We start from the raw sequence: 17,118 nt of genomic DNA on the forward strand, positions 1-17,118 counted from the left end.
TATGAAACCACAAATAGTACATTTAACTGACGCTGAGTGAACATCAATTCAGTGAACCACCTTTTGTTCGGAGCTGCCATTGTTTAGAGTCACCCTTTTTGACCTTCAGCTGATGGTTAAACTGCAGTGGGTCCTCACATCCACCAGGTGGCATAAGATTCATGGAGAAGACAGAGTACTTATTACAGAGGCCTCAAACATGTGACAATAGCATGGACGTTTACTACATTAGTTTTATATATATTAAAAAAAATGAACGGATACTTTTTTTAGTAGTATTTGTTTTTTCTTTTTAATGCAAATGCAACTAAAAAAAAAAAAGAGGTGCTCATTTATATCCCAGAAGCACACCAATACACACTCTAGAAACTTGGGAAACACAAACTACACTAGATGCAAGGCTAAATTTATATAATACATATCAAAGGTCAAGCATAGTGAAAAGTCTTCAAGGTAAGGAGCACCATACTGGTGGAGAAACAGTAAAGAGAAGCAGTAAATGAGAACAGTAGTGTAGTGTTGGGCATGCATGCCTTGACTGAAAGCAAAGTTTCAGTGTTTTCACATGCTTGTAAACCAATACTCCCACTGCAGCTGCAATGCAAAGGCATCATTATGTTAGTGTCGCAATGACATGCAGGAACACAAAGTTATTTAGGGTAGTTAAAAAAAAGAAGGAAAAAACTCAGTATGTCAGGAATCCTGGCATCCTTAATTTTGTGGTTTACTCCCAAAGACTAAAACATGTTCTGATAAGACAAACAAAACGGCAATCTGATATGCTGGCATTGGTGCTCCTCCTCCGTCATTCTTTCTCCCCTCAGGTAAGGTGCAATGGGATTACAGTCTGTGATGCTGGAGGCCTCACCTGGGGGAAAGAGGAAGGCGTGGCCAGGGTCATGTTGCACCGGGGTAAAGGACACAGGTGGATGAATCGGATTTGTGTTATGAAAAGCAGCTGTAGAATAGTTATGAAAACAATGGTGTTAATCTCCAGCTGTGGTCGGTACAACTTCGTGATTGATGACTCTGCTATAGCAGCTGTTCATGAGTGTTCTACAAGGAGTCGAGCAGAGTAGCAGCAAACAGCGCAGGTAAATTTATGACTCATGATTAATAAATAACTTGGTTTAATATCCTCAAAGAGTTTTAATTCGGTATGACAGTCATGACCGCTGATTAATCTGTAAAGGCTTTGCTTTGGACACTTCGCGGGATTCGTGCAAGTGATTGGATCTGAGCAGCCTCAGGTTTCTCTCAGCAACTCCCAGCAAAGATTAATCTCTAAGAGTAAGTACATTTCTCAGAATTTCATCATATAGAAGACAAGCCCAGAATTGCCTTCAGTTCTCCGTAGTATCATTTTGTTTGTCGTAAAGTAGTTAATATAGGATTGGTGAGCTCTGGGGAGTTATGGGAGAATCTGTTTAGAAAAACCGCAGTGATTTATAGACTTCTGTTTGTGGTGCTATGGTGTAGGTAAGCATGGTAACGCAGTGTAATGAGTTACAAGACTGATAAATGCATCTGAGCTGGGGGACATAAGCAGCCATGTCATTGTGTCTTCTACTTCGTGTAGAACTCTATAAAAGCCTGCACGGCAATCATGTCCAAGGAAACCGCTGACTCCGACGGTATGTCATATGTTTATGCTCTTTATACTTTATTTAACATGCTTGTCTTTATACATCTGAAGATATCTATATCTGATCTGTCACCACATGATGTCAGTGCCGTATATAGCAGCCTATATCTGAGTTAATGGGTAGGTTAAAATGGTAAATGATTTCTGTGAGGCTTCAGAGTTAAACCCAAAAAGTCAGAAGGATCGTGAGGCCCTGCTTTCATGGCCAGGTGATGCTATGACAGTAATTTTGGCCTCTTGTGGAAACCAGAATCCCTTTGAGATATTAACAGAATTTCACTACATACAACTGCTTGATTTGCAATTATACACATCCATTGTCAGACTACTGCTGCCTACTTGTTAAATGTTATTCTATGATTGCGTGCAAACTGTCTCTGGGTGCTAAGAGTCTGTCTCACAGGCCTTACATGGGAGGTGAGGGCAAACAACCGCCCCTACCACAAACTGAAGAAATTCTTTCTGTTTTTCCGCTGGGGGCACTACGCGGTGAGTCAGGCACGCACGTTTCTTTTATACACAGGTTAATGTGTTGATATGTACGTCCCCTGTGCTCCTCTCTAACTCTCTGTGGCTCTCTGTATTGGTTGCCAGGACAATGTGGTGCGCAGCTACAAGTACTCCCCCCTGACTTTCCTACCCCTGACGCTGTTTGAGCAGTTCCAACGAGCAGCCAATCTCTACTTCCTCCTCATGGTGGTGTTGCAGGTCAGACTATCGTCATGCATTTCTGTCTCGCTCTTTTCACAGGCTTTTTTTTTTTTTTTTTGAAGTCTATAATATTTACAATTTTAGGTTCTTTTATGGGCTCAGATATTGCATTTAGTAGAATATTTTTTTTATTGAATTTTGAATGGACTCAGTGGCGCAAGAGTAATGCTTTTACATGACATCATGCTGTCTCTCAAAGTGTCTGACACTGTCTTTTTTAGGTGTCTATAAATATTGTGTTTCTTATCTATATAAAAGTGAATGGACAGAAAAACACATTGACACTTTCAAACTTTTTCTAGCACTTTGAACCATTCAGTTGTATTACTTGTGGGAGGCCTTTTCTGTGTGTATATATTTAAAAAAAAAAAGAAAAAGAAAAAAGTTTTTCATCCAATCTGTGTACTCATGCTCACATGTAGTGTGTTCCTGCCATCTCATCCATACCGTGGTACATCACCATCATCCCACTGTTAGCCGTTCTCACTGTGAGAGGGATCAAAGACCTCGTCAACGATATGGTGAGACCACCAGTAGTATCCCCGTGCTTGTTTCTTGGATTTGGGATGGCTTAATATCTCTGGCCTGCCTTCTCGCACACAGACACACAAGTTAAAATCAAATATATGAGCGGCCTCACACGTGCATTTATGCTCTTCGCACTTAAGCATGAATGCACTCTTTTCTCTCCTTCATTGTCCTCATTGACTCCTTGTCCTCTACTCATTGACAAAACCAGTCATCCCAGTAGCATTAATTTTCTCTCCTATCATTAAAGCTTTTCCTTTTAAATGCAGGCGTGATGTTTTGCATGGAGAATTCTCTGGTTAAGTGCATCACTGAGTTACGGTCGTTAACAGCTCTGGGTGAAACGCTTGCTTGACCCCTCTCTATTGACTAATCATTTAGTGGAGGGTGTAAATCTCCCAGCTGGTGTCACTGTAGAGCCCCATAATGGCATTTCTCCTTTCTCCTCTCTCCTGTTCAACCTTTCATGGCCACTCTCACTCTCTCCCGTGCTCTCCGTCTATCGCTCTTATCCTCCATCCTTCTCAACCCATCTCCATCTTTTTTCCCCCGTTCCCCCTTTCTCTCCTTCCGCCCGTCTCCTTCCCCCTGTCCATCTCTGATCAAGGCGAGAAGACGCTCTGACTCTGAGATTAACTCCAGGCCCTGTGACGTACTCGTTTCTCAGAGGTGAGGACAAAGACGGTGTGTTATTCTCTCAGGAGTCAGCACATTTCCACTTTGAAACAGCCCTCTAATGAAACTCTAATGAAGTGTGAATGAGTGAATCCCTGGATGCGCCTTTGTGCATACGAGTAAGAAAACTATGACTAACCTCTTGATGACATCTCTTATCTCAAGAATCTACTTGAGTCTGTTTCTGAGAATAGTACATTTATGATGTTATGCTTTCCTCTAAAGACCACTAGACAGTAGAACTGATGTGTAATATTGTCACTGACTTAGAAAGTGTTAAGTGCATGAAAAACACACCAGTAAAACAATTCTGTCAAGGCCCTGCCACATGTTCATCAAAATAAACCCCTAGTATATTCACGTAAGTAGTGAGAGGTTACTTAAAATAAATATCTCAATGTTTCTGATATTATCACTATTAAAATAAAAGTAAAACTAATTTCTCTCTTGTTCTGCTTGTGTGTTTGTGTTTTTTTCTTTAGGTGTTGATTATTGATCCTGTTTTTAATGTGACATCAAACCAAAGATTTTATTTGGGTTGCGCTAACAAATTATATGATGTACATTTTTCTTAACTGTTTCTCAGTTTCACCAGGGCACAGTGGAAAGATGTGCGTGTTGGGGATGTGGTGCGGATCCACAAAGACCAAACCATCCCTGTGAGCTTCACAATTCATAATGCTTTCATGTGTATATGTGTCTGATTGGTCACACATACTGTTAACCTGGAATGTAGACAGTAGTTAAACTGTCTGCTATCTGCTTGTTTCCTACTGTTAAGTTTTTATATTTTCTGTCTGTCCGTCCTTCCAGGCGGATCTTCTCCTGCTGTGCAGTTCAGAGCCGCACAGTCTGTGTTACGTGGAGACAGCTGATATTGATGGGTGAGTAACACAGCTAACCTAATCAATTCAGTCATTCTGATGCATCAGTATAATCGTATAAAAAGACCTCAGTTCATTCATTCTGTAACATTTATGTACATGTAAGTGGATACATGTCATAGATAGACAGATACCGAGTGAAATGCATGGAAATTCAGGATAAATACAAAATTTTTAATTACATATGATTCCAGCCTGTGCCCCTTGCTGCCTGTTGTCCCCTCTCTCTTGTGCCATTACTTCCTGTCTGTGTTGACTATAAAATAAGGGCCAAAAAAGAAACAAATTTGCTGATTCACATCGGCCGGAGCGTTGACATGTCTGGAATGCTGTTGTTGCTGTGTTAATTAGTGACATTCACTATCCATTAGCCTACATTTTGGACGCACACAATTTAGAAGAATTTACAAATGGAAACTGTGCAAAGGTTTTAGGCGGGTGTGGGAAATAAAACGCCGTAAACTAAGAATGCTTTCAAAAATATAAATAATGATTGTTTGGTTGTTTATTTTTATCAGTTACTACCCTTTGCCTTCAAACTAGCATCAATCCTTATGGATACACTTGAACAAAGTCAGGGAGTTAGGATCGTAGGCGCAGTGGTCGGCCAGACTTAGTGCAGCAGATGAGTCAAAATATGAAATATATGTCTGTAGCAGAAGGCAGTTTGTTCATTAAAGGGCTGGAGAATGGTACAATAATGAATGTCTTCAGGCAACAGTGAAGCATGGCGGAGGTTCCTTTCAAGTTTGGGGCTGCAGTTCTGCAAATGTAGTTGGGGGTTTGGTCAGGATTAATGGATTAATGGTGTCCTCAATGCTGAGAAATACAGGCAGATACTTATCCATCATACAGTACCATCAGGGAGGCGTATGATTGGTCCCAAATTTATACTGCAGCAGGACAAAGCCCCCAAACATACAGCCAAGGTCACTAAGAACTATCTTCAGAGTAAAGAAGAACTAGAAGTCCTGGAAGTGATGGCATGGCCCCCACAGAGCCCCGATCTCAGTGTCATCGAGTGTGTCTGGGATTATATCAAGAGACAGAAGGATGAGGAAGCCTACATCCACAGAAGATCTGTGGTTAGTTCTCCAAGATGTTTGGAACAACCTACCACTCGAGTTCCTTCAAAAACTGTCTGGAAGTGGAACTAAGAATTGATGCTGTCTTGAAGGCAAAGGGTGGTCACACCAATTACTGATTTGGTTTAGATTTCTCTTCTGTTCATTCACTGCATTTTGATAACTGATGAAAATAAACTGTTAACACTTCCATTTTTGAAAGCATTCTTATTTTACAATATTTAAAACCTTTATTATATTTAGTATTTCAACAGGTGCCCTATGAACGGTTAGACATGTTATCTGTCTTCTTAACTATTGTTATAGTGAGTCAGAGGAGTTAACTACAAAGTTTCAATAAACTTTTTGTCCTTCATACAGAGAGACCAACCTCAAGTACCGGCAGGCACTTGGTGCTACGCACAACGAGCTGACCACTCACCCCTCAGAGGAGGCCCTTGGTTCCTTCGATGGTAAATAGATGTTTTCTATTGTATGTTTTGTTTCATAAAATGTGTCAAAATAAGAGTGAATATAAACTCTTATTTTACAGGCGTTGTACTCTGTGAGAAACCCAACAATCGCCTGTACACCTTCAGAGGTCAAATGCACTGGCGAGGAGAGTGTCTTCACCTGGATTACGAGCACATGCTCCTGAGGGGGACAATCCTACGCAACACAGACTTTGCCTATGGCTTGGCCATATACACTGGTACTGTAAGAAAAATGAATTCAGTTTAGAGCTGCAGATGTGGCTATGGATTTCTGTTGAACTTCTGTGTGGGAGAGAGGGACGTAAAGATTCAGTTTTGTTCATAAAAATTATACCACCCATTGTCAGACTGTTCTGTTGAATATAAAATGGCAGTGATGCAAAAATAGAGCACTGGTACATCCAGTATTTATACAGAATATAGACTAAATATACACTATACACAGCATGGCACATAGATGGATATAATAACAGATAAAACTAAAACAAAAGGTTTTAAAATCACCTATCCTCAAGACACCTTGTACTCTGGCCTCCACTTACTTCAATGACAGTTTTTATTATGTGGAATATAGTCTGCTGCTAATTATGGTGCTAAGTACTTAACTCTTGCAGCTGTGTAAACGCAAATTTCAAGCTCCTCCTGGCTTTTAAGTGATCATTGATCGGATATTACCGGACCAGGCAGAAGTGTCATAGATCTCGAAGCTATGACCCTTTCAGTTCTGGTGAAGCAGATCAATAGATCAAATTCTTCCAGAGATGGGTTTTATGCCATTCGTCAGAAACCGGCGACCGGCGTGACCCCAGCTCAGCCCGATTATAACTCTAATCAACCTCACAGTTGACGTACCCTACGTTAAATTAAGCACGATCAAAGCTGACATATTTCTACTGTCGTTACACTAAGTTGGAATCAGTTTCATGTCATTTTCACACATGAAGTTCAACAGATTTCAGTTTATGTGAGATGGAGACAACATCACCGGAAAACATAATGTGATACTTTATTGATCCCAGTAAGGGAAATTCTCTCTTCCCTTGACCTCTCGGTGCTGGGATCAGACACCCCCGGAGCTGGAAGGGATTCAGCGTCTTGCTCAAGGACATGTCAGCTGAAACTTGCTGACACGAGGGCTTGAACTCTCACCCTCTGGCTGCAGGATGGTCCTCTGACTCACTCGGCCGGGTCGCCGTAGCGGCAGCATCTAATCGTTGTCTGTTTCATGCCAGGCGCGGACACGAAGATCCTGAGAAACTGCGGGAAGCTGAGAGTGAAGATGACTCAGATGGAGAAAGTTTTCAACAACGTGGTGATCGGGGTGAGTGGGTAAAGGGCATGGGGATGATGAGCATGAACCACTACTTGAAGAAGTTGTAAACATGTGTGTCTGTACTCTGGGTTTCTAGATAGTCCTGTCTGTGCTGCTGGTAGCTCTGCTCCTTGCCATTGGCAGTGGCGTGTTCTCGAGCCAGGTCATGAGCCAGACAGGGGTTCTTCCTACTCTGGTGGTTAACGGCAATCCAGCCTACACCGGATTCCTTGTCTACTGGAGCTACATCATCCTTCTCAGCCCAGCCATGCCCATATCACTCTACATCTCGTTAGTCCCATCTACAATACTGCAGTCGTTTCTGGGTGGTTGACAAGAGGGGGGAGGAAATCACCTGTGTGTGTATATTGTGCTGCTGTGTATATATGTTTGCATGCTGTGTTTCCGCAGATTCGAACTGGTCCACACGGTCCACAGCTTGTTTATTGGCTGGGATTTGGAGATGTATTGGCAGCAGGCGGACAGACCGGCCCAGGCCAGGAATACTTCACTGAACGAGGAGCTCGGCCAAGTGGGATACCTGCTGAGTGACAAAACTGGGACGCTGACCCAGAATCGTCTGCTCTTCAGACAATGCAGCATAGCTGGGGAGATTTATGGTAACAATAACAACCAGGTCATTCTATTCTAGATCAATTGCTAATCAAAAACTGTCACATGTCTTTTGTTAAATAATTTCTTTCACAAAAGCTACTCTCTTCTTATGTTTATGTGATTTATGTTGTTTTTTTTTTGTTTTTTTTACACAGTGAGAACGACTTAAGAAATGTTTTGTCTTCAATTCAAGTTTCATCTCTATCTGTTCATGTAGCATCAAACAACACAAATTGTCTTGAGATGCTTCATAGAACCTTAAACCTGAACCCCCCCAGAGCAAGCACCAAGGTGACAGTGGCAAGGAAAGCTCGATGTCTGTTTTTGTAATGCCAAGACAAAACGAATTGTTTGCTCTTCTTCTTTTGTAAAAATATTTCTGTGAATTCCCATTTGTCTGTGAGTACTCACAGAATATATAATATATAACTCTAAAACTGTTAGTAATTCCAAAGTTAAGAATTGGGCACGTGTTGAATGTTTGTCCATCTCAATGGGAAAGAGGCACTGAGACGATGGGTTGAGGCTATAAAGTGAATGTGTAAATAATTTTCCCCTTTTCAGACAGACTATATTTAATAGTCCAGTCTGTGTCCAAGAATATGTGTGGAGTGCAAACACTGCAGCTTATGTGATTCACAGTGTTCTAAAAGCAACCTTTCCTTGGAGGCTCGCAGTGGAACAAAGATTGCTCTGGGGAGACGGGCTCACATAAAGCCCTGATGAATGTGATTTTCTAGAAAGGCAACAGCCTTGTAGATGTCTGACAAATATTGAAACTGTACACCTTGTCAGAATCCAATCAAACATATGTAGTTTGTCTGAGCCACTTCCTGGTTCAGCCCGTATGTCAGCTTTCATTCCTCTGTGTGTTTGTTCTAATAATGCACTCTACTCTCTCATTAAATGTAATAATGTCTTCTGTTATCATAGGTGACGCATCAGTCAAGGCAGAAGATGTCGAGGTATCATATAATTACACTCCAATCTCCAGCTTTGAGCTGTGTTGTGCTCTTTCTTCTCCTCTGTGCACACTAATGTTTGTTGCGCGGTGTTCTTGTCTTTCTTTGTTCAGCCCATGAATTTAAGCTGGAATCCGTTCTCCCGCGGTGATCTTTTCATGTCAGCCCCCAGCCTCGTGGAGAGGCTCAGAGGACAGCAGTGTCCTCTGAGCAGACAGTTCCTCTCTGCTCTGGCTTTATGTCACACGGTTATGGCCGAATGGAAGGAAGGTGTGTGTTTTGTGTGTGTCATCGTGTCAGCGAACCGAGCCAAACTCACTCTTTTTGGTTGCCAGTGGTAATTTACTTACATATGTAATTTCACTGCTAGTCTGAGCAAATGTTTTCTTTTTGGCACAATGGCCCGTTACTAGAAAAACATGTTGTGTGTGACCACATCTTCCCAGAGACCCCAGTTTATCAGGCTGCATCCCCAGATGAGGAGGCTCTTGTTGGTGCAGCCAGGGAGCTGGGCTGGGTCTTCCTTTCAAGGACAAGAGATTTTATTGTCATCTCTGAGTTGGGAGTCACCCGCCAGTATCAGCTACTGGCTCTGCTGGACTTTACCAGCAAGAGGAGACGCATGTCTGTGCTGGGTGAGAGTAACCCTCTGAACACACACAAATATAATATCTTTTCATTTCTCGCTGGACCAGCTGAAATGTTCTCCTGTCATCTCTCATAAGTGAAAATCCCACTTTTGTCCGTACTTTTTCCTTTCAGTGCGGGAGCCAGAGGGTGGGTTAAAATTATACTGCAAAGGGGCAGATATAGTAATCCTGGAGAGACTGCAGAGCGACTCTCCACACCAGGAAAGTACTGAAAAAGCTCTGCAGGTAAAGTATCAAAGCACGCAGATTCCCCCTGTTTTAGGTCACCATGCTAAGTTAAGTGCACAGTTCTTTTTGTTTTTGATTTTTTAAATACTCAGTGTACAACATGTTCCTTCGTTGTTATCAGTTGTCCGGTCATTAAGGCGTCTTCCTACTATTGACAATCGTGAAAGATCTGTTTAAGGTTTTTGATCTATGATCAATAGTGTTTTCATGAAAGGATCAGGCTAGTCATCTCCTTCTCACTCCTGCCCAGACAGCGGAGGCATCCCTGTCATGACTGAAACGTTTATCTTGTCTTCCTTTTTCAGTCGATCATTCAGTTCTGCCTGAAAGATCACTCTCAGTAAATGATGTGCAGCCTATCAAAAACCGTGTTAACTTATCTTCTGTCAGTTGTTTGCTGAGGCCTGTCTGAGGACGCTGTGTGTTGCGGTTCGATCTGTTCCTGAGGCATCGTGGGAGCAGTGGAGTAAAACTCTAACCCAGTCTGCTGTCATGGCAACCTGTGAACGTGACGCACTGCTGGAAAAGTTATATGATGAGATGGAGGAAGACCTGCAGGTGGGTTTAATGTTTAACCTCTATTAAAAGTGGGGTCTTATTCAGAAACTGCGATCAAATCATCAAACCATTTCTCATATTGAGACTGAACCACACAGTTAGGCCCAGAAATATTTGGACAGTGACACATGATTTGGGCCCTGCATACAACCTTATATTATCTGAAATGAAACATCAGTGCAATGGAAGAGACTTTCAGGTTTAATTCAGGTGGTTAAACAAAGATATCCTTTGAAACACTGAGGAATTACAACCATTATTATACAAAGTTTCCTCATTTATGGGGCTCAAAAGTAATCGGACAAATTAACATTATCCTGAATAAAATGTAAATTTTTTTCGTATTTTTGAGAATCCTTTGCAGGCAATGACTTGCCTGAAGTCTGGAACCCATGGACATCACCAAACGCTGGGTTTAATCCTTTGTGATGCTTTACAGGGTCCTTTGCTGCAGCTGTTTTAAGTTGTTGCTTGTTTGTTGGTCTTCCTGCCTTAAGTTAGTGAAATGCAGCTCGATTGGCTTCAGGTCTTGTAATTGATTGCAGAATATTCCACTTCTTAGCCTTAAAAAACTCCTGACTTGATTTGCAGTTTGTTTTAGGCCATTGTCCATTGGTTCTGCGAAGCACTGGCCAATAAACTTTGCTGCATTTGGCTGAATTTGAGTGAAAGTATATCTGTTTTTCTTCACCATGGAAAGGATCCTGAGATCAGGCACCACTATTATCTTTGGTAGAAGTCTAGGCCTTCTTCAGTGCTCAATCTCATCAATGTGCTCTGTTTTTCTCAGAATGTTTGGCCACTCCCAACATTTCAGCTAGCTGGCGGATTTCATCTTTTTTTTTTAATTTAGTCTGTATACTTTCATTGGGATCTCCTTTGACCTCATGTTGTGGGTTCACAGCAACAGCTTACAAATACACACACCTGGAATCAACTCCAGATCTTTCACCTGCTTGAACGATGAAGGACTAACAACGGAATAGTTCATGCAGTCCATGAAACAGCTTTTGAATCAACTGTCTAATTACTTTTGGTCCCTTAAAACAGAGGCTGCTACTTATTAAAGAAAAGTCCCTAAACTCATCCTCCAGTTTGGATGTAAATTCCCTTTTTATATATATAACTGTATCTTTAACATGTTTTGGCAAACAACTAAAATAACAAAACTTGTGTCAGTGTCCAAATATATATGGACCTAACTGTACATAGTCTTTGACCCTTTTTAATTGTACTACTGTGTAATACAGTGAATATTATATATAAGTGCTAAAAAGAAATAATATCTCAGCTCCTGGGAGTGACGGCAATAGAGGACCGGCTTCAGGAAGGCGTTCCTGAGACTATTGCTCTTCTTCAAGAAGCTGGGCTCAAAGTATGGGTGCTGACTGGAGACAAAAAAGGTATTGTGATGTGTTGTAGCACAGGAGGGAGGAGGGAATGACACCATTTTGAATGATTCGCTGTAGCAACATAGAACTAAAGCGTAACTGTGCCTTCCCTGTGCTTCTAGAGACTGCAGTGAACATTGGATATTCTTGCAAATTACTGGATCCTGATGCCAGATTGCTGGAATGGCAGGAGCTGAAGTTAGTAATGATAAAAAATAAACCAATGCACATAAACACACACATGCACCCTCACTCCGTCCCATTGATCTGTTTGTTTCCCCCCCACAGACAGATACTCCAGTCCCCAGACCCACTGGTCAGTTTCTTCAAGGCCAGACAGACGGAGCTGTGGGCTGTAGACAAGGAGATGGCTGGAGCTTCAGAGAAGACGTCTGTGGTCCTCACTGGACCTGAGCTGGTAAACATCAGCCTGTACAGTAATTATATAACATCAAGATAAAAAAAAAATCACATATATTTAAGAACATAATTTGGTTTCATGAGAAATGATGGTGTCTCTTTAAGAGATTAAAAAATAGGTCAGTTGAGAGCAGAAATACACAACAACCCCCTAGTGTTTACCCTGTGATAAGGTACAAGAATTTAGATCCAAAAATAAAGGTGTGGAGACATTCATTATTTTTCTGTGACAGTTTGTCCTCTGGGGGCTGGAGCAGCTGCCATTGAGCAGAGGACTATCACAGGGCTAACACCGAGACATTCACATTCACACCTACAGCCAGTTTAGGATCATCAGTTAAGCTAATGAGCATGTCTCTGGAGGGTGGGAGAAGCAGAAGTACCCGGAGAACACCCACGCAGACACAGGGAGAACATGCAAACTCCACACAGAGAGGCCCCATGGGCCGATGGATACAAGCTCTGTGAGGCATCAGTGCTAACCACCAATCCACTGTGCCGCTTTGTTCATAGACAGTAGTTGGTTTTATTATAAAAATAAATAAATAAATGATTCCTTCAGAGACCATTTTCTATGCTGCAGCATCATACGGCAATCGTTGCCGAGGGAAACAACAATTGTTTATAGGTTGTTTGTACATTGGTGTGTCCTGTATTTGTGAAAATGGTGTCTCAGGAATTGTTTCTAGAGTCTGTTGCTCGCTCATTAGATTCTGATAATGGAAGGTAAACCTCACTGTTTACCTCACAAATCACACTTTTGTCCATGACTAAAAAGTTCATACTAGTTATGACAACATTTGCCACCAACAGGGTGAAATGAAAGTGTTAATGTTTTATATCCAATAGGATGACAGTCAGCTGATTGTGACATCCTAATGTGTAGCTGAGACGTATGTCTTAATATTGGAACAGAAGGGGACATTGCAGTCATATATCATATTTGGTCCCGTTTTGAATTGATGATACTGATCTTGGGGTTGCACCGCGTTTGTTCTGCCGGCCTGAAGGATTTGTAGTTTCTTTGCATCAAGATCCATATTTGAAGCTACTGGCATGGCTACATCTTTAAGGGTGTTTTGATTAACAGAGAAATTACTGTGCACACTTCTGTCCAGAACAAATTGACCTACAGCTCTGCATAGGTAGAGAACCTATGCAGAGCTGCTGGCCCACTCCAGCCCAGTAGGTGGCTTAACCCTGGTTTAACCTGGCCTTTGCCAAGTGTTCAGCAAATTCTGCATCTCATTTTCTTTTCTTTTTTTCAAATAGAGCTTCTGAGCTTCTGCAGAAATTCAGCCATACTGACCATCTGTCTATATTGACATTAAAAGTTTTGTTTCTTCAGACAGCCACTCAACATGTTGCTCATTTGTTCCTGCTGGATTCATGTCCTGATCTGTCCTGCACCCAGTTCTGGCTAGAAACTAATATATTGCATTACAAACCAGCTTATTTGTGCTGGAAAGGCCCAGGGCTGCATTCATAAACAAAAACTGTGCTTTTTCTTGTTTGTGCATAATGCCCTATTTGTATCAGTATCAGGTTTATTGACAAAGCATGTGAACACGTTGGACTCGTCTTGCAAACTTAAACACTATTGCATTAGGCATGCTGCAGAACGAGCACTTGAAAGCTTACAGCAAGGTTCAATCAATTGTATTTCTAGGCAGACATAGATTTAAATTGAGACAGAGACAACCCAATAATTCTAATCTTATCATTTTCTTATTACGAGCAGTGACCTCAACTGCATTATTTACTCCCAGTGTTGATAGTTTTATTGTTTTACCTAACTTCACCCACCAACTGTTCTCACAAGGAGCTGCTCTCAACAAGGTCTTTGAATTTTCTTGAGCAACTGGGTGTCCTGTTTGATGCTGTTTTGTCCCAGGCGGAGTTTGACCAGAGACCAGAGTGGGGGGCCACGTTCATGAGCATAGCAGACCACTGTCAGTCGGTGCTATGCTGCCGTGTAACACCTGCACAGAAGGCCGATATCGTCACACTGGTCAGGAAACATACCAACTCCGTCACTTTGTGCATTGGCGATGGAGCCAATGATGTGAACATGATTAAGAGTAAGTCGTGTGAATTGAATTGAGTTCTGTTTGTTCTGTCAATGTATTATAAATCTAATGTGTTTTCACATTTTGATCTGTATCCTTTCTCAACACTAGCGGCTCACATTGGAGTGGGGCTGGCAGGAGTGGAGGGAGGTCAAGCGGTGCAGAATGCAGACTTTGCTTTCTCCCAGTTCAGGTTTCTGCAGAGACTGCTTCTAGTCCACGGCCGCTGGTCCTATCGTCGCATTTCCCTCTTCCTGCGCTACTTCCTGTTTAAGACTTGTGGTTTTGCTCTTGTGCACATATGGTTTGGTTTATTCAATGGCTTCAGTGCTCAGGTTAGAGACGCGTGGAAATTACATAACGTCAGGTTATGGTCTGAACACACAGAAAACTTTCTGCACTTCTCCAATTTGTATTTATCTTTCAGTCTTTGTATGAGACATGGTTCATAGCGCTCTACACGGCCTTCTACACAGCAGCCCCAGTTATGTGCATTGCCATTTTTGAGCAGGTGAGGTCTTTATCAACCAGTGAATCAGGTAAAGATGAGTGGCATGAAACATGAGCTTTCCTTTTTGTGTTGTAGGACGTGAGTGCAGAAAGCAGCTTGAAACTGCCCGAGCTGTACAAGCACAGACAGAGGCAGCAGCGCTCCACTTATGTGACCTTGTCCTTGTCGCTCTTGTACGCCGTCTACGCATCCCTCATCCTCTTCTTCATCCCGTTTGGAGTTTTCTACGACTCAGCCTTGGACTACCAGACCATGGCGGTCACTGTCTCTATGGCAGCTATGTTCGCTGCCACCTTTGAGGTCAGGATGACTTTTTAATGTATGCAGGAAAAAGATACTCAACTATTAATGACATTTTGTCATGATCAAGATCTGTGGACTGCCACCAGTCATAGTTAAGTATTGGTGTATCACAGAAATCTTGTAATTAATTTTACAAGGTGTATCCTTAAACTGTTGTATTTAATCTCTTTGTAAAAATGTCCCCGAGTCCGTTTCTCATTACATCTATTTGAATTTGATTGTGTTCTATTATTTCCTGCCCTGTTGTGTTTTATATATTATCGTATTTTATTGTATATGTTGGATGTTTCATCAAAGTAACAACTAAAAAGAGACAGTATGGTCTCATTTCTGAAGCAGTAATATTTGTTACCTGATCTCTATTGTACTGTACATCCACTCATACCATTATCCTCTAACAGCAGTGTTTTGTGTTTGTCAGGTCGCGCAGCTGACCAGATACTGGACCAAGTTCAGTTTGGCGGCTTTGTTTGTGTCCTTTTTGCTGTTCTTCATCTTTACCAGGATCACACACAGCAACCGTCTCTTTGAGAAAGCGCCCAACGATTATTTCTTCGTTGGTAATTATACTGTATTAATTCCAGGCCTTTTTTTTTTTTCTTGCTTGATGTTGGTTCAGGCTGGAGGCATATTCACATCACATCTCTGGAATAACTGCTGAATTTGATTCAGATGGATACACAAAATGTCTACTACATCCACACAACGAGAGTGGTCCATTTCAGTGGTCATTTAATGTTGTATTCAGTTGATCCTGAGGAAAACAAGGATCCATCATTATTTACATGGACAGGTTTGATTGCCTTGTATGCTCTTTTCTTCAGGTGTGTCTGATAAGGCCTTTGTCGATCCAGTTGTGTGGCTCACAGCTCTGCTCACATCATGGACAGTTATTTTGCCCTCAGTAACCAGTCATGCCATCTGTGTCATTCTTGCCCGCCTCGACAATCACAAGGTAAGACATCTTTGTGTGTGTACGAAATGAAAAGATCCACAACAATGACACTCCTTGATGGCAGCAGCCTGACACAGACACAGACACACACACAAACACGGTTTAGGAACAACTGAAAAAACATGAAAAACACCACAGGGTGTTGACCTGAACTCCAAATTCACTGGATTCACTGATCAAGTATCTGTGAGATGATCCACAGAGGCCCCTCCCCTCAACCCATAGCACCCAAAGGCCCCCACTATCATCACAGGACATCCTCAGAAGACCCATGTCCTGTTTTGGAGGCACAAAGGAGACCTACACAATGTTAGGTCATAATGTTATGCCTGATTGGTTTAAATGTTTACCTCTCAAAAGATTCTCAGTCATCCTTCATCACTGTGAGTCTAAAACAAAGCTCAACCAGCAGGCCTTATTCAGTCAGTCAGACTTAGTCACAGCTAGAATAATCAACAGATGTTCTTAAGTAAAAAGCTAAACTCCCACCAGTCACTTCAAACGGAGTCACGAGGATGAGTGGCAAATGTCTCCAAGAAACATCACGCAAATCCAGTTGCCTTTGGTTTATGTTTCGGCTCATCTTTGGTCCTGATATGTCATCTTTTGTAGACAATTAATTAATTACAACAGTTTACCTGTACTACTGGAGTTTGATAGTTGTCATTCTCAACTTGCTACGATTTAGGTCCATAGCACATCTCCGCAGCCCGTAGAACTGAGGTCGCCGTTCAGGAGAGGGGCGTCTCACCGTCGTTCCTCCTACGCCGTCTCTCAGGGAGCTGGGCCTGGACGCCTCATCACCTCAGCGACCTGCATCCGTAACACAACACTGCCAGTGGATGAGAAGGTGACTACAAGTAGCAAACCCACTGACGTACAGGACCAAGCTTAATGTGTGAACAATGGCTAATGCATTTATACTTTCATACTGAAAATATGTCATACTCATTGTTGCGTTAACATACAACTGAAAGGATTACACATTATGTTTCTGAATGTCCAAGCTGTTCTGCAGGTACGTAGTGTGTAGTGGAGCCGTCACTCTATTGTATGGCTTCTATTTTTCAATAAACTGAAAGATTGATATCCAAAATATATCATTCACCGTCAATCTGGTTTCTTACCTTTACAGCGAAAGGC

At 41.9% G+C, this 17,118-nt stretch overlaps 1 protein-coding gene across 3 annotated transcripts; it reads left to right on the plus strand.

Annotated features, from left to right (window-relative positions):
• The first annotated feature begins 920 nt into the window (after positions 1-920).
• On the plus strand, positions 921-17,106 carry atp8b3 (ATPase phospholipid transporting 8B3). Of its 3 annotated transcripts, XM_047588183.1 has the most exons (29): positions 921-1,094; positions 1,193-1,290; positions 1,580-1,634; positions 2,049-2,134; positions 2,240-2,353; positions 2,779-2,877; positions 3,492-3,553; positions 4,146-4,218; positions 4,373-4,443; positions 5,889-5,980; positions 6,061-6,219; positions 7,234-7,322; positions 7,411-7,604; positions 7,725-7,933; positions 8,862-8,893; positions 9,004-9,160; positions 9,337-9,525; positions 9,653-9,765; positions 10,159-10,326; positions 11,618-11,729; positions 11,840-11,915; positions 12,006-12,135; positions 14,032-14,218; positions 14,318-14,541; positions 14,634-14,717; positions 14,793-15,017; positions 15,442-15,580; positions 15,845-15,975; positions 16,664-17,106. In XM_047588183.1, the coding sequence occupies exons 3-29, from the start codon at positions 1,607-1,609 to the stop codon at positions 16,868-16,870; spliced, it is 3,450 nt and encodes a 1,149-aa protein (XP_047444139.1). In that variant the 5' UTR covers positions 921-1,094; positions 1,193-1,290; positions 1,580-1,606; the 3' UTR covers positions 16,871-17,106. The 3 variants fall into 3 exon arrangements, 2 of the variants coding, with proteins under 2 accessions (XP_047444139.1, XP_047444140.1); XM_047588184.1 differs by having other exon boundaries at positions 1,193-1,634; XR_007112995.1 differs by lacking the exons at positions 15,442-15,580; positions 15,845-15,975; positions 16,664-17,106 and having other exon boundaries at positions 14,318-14,717; positions 14,793-14,932.
• The last annotated feature ends 12 nt before the right edge of the window (positions 17,107-17,118 follow it).

This window comes from Mugil cephalus, chromosome 6, assembly GCF_022458985.1.
Source record: "Mugil cephalus isolate CIBA_MC_2020 chromosome 6, CIBA_Mcephalus_1.1, whole genome shotgun sequence".
Classification (NCBI taxonomy): Eukaryota; Metazoa; Chordata; class Actinopteri; order Mugiliformes; family Mugilidae; genus Mugil; species Mugil cephalus.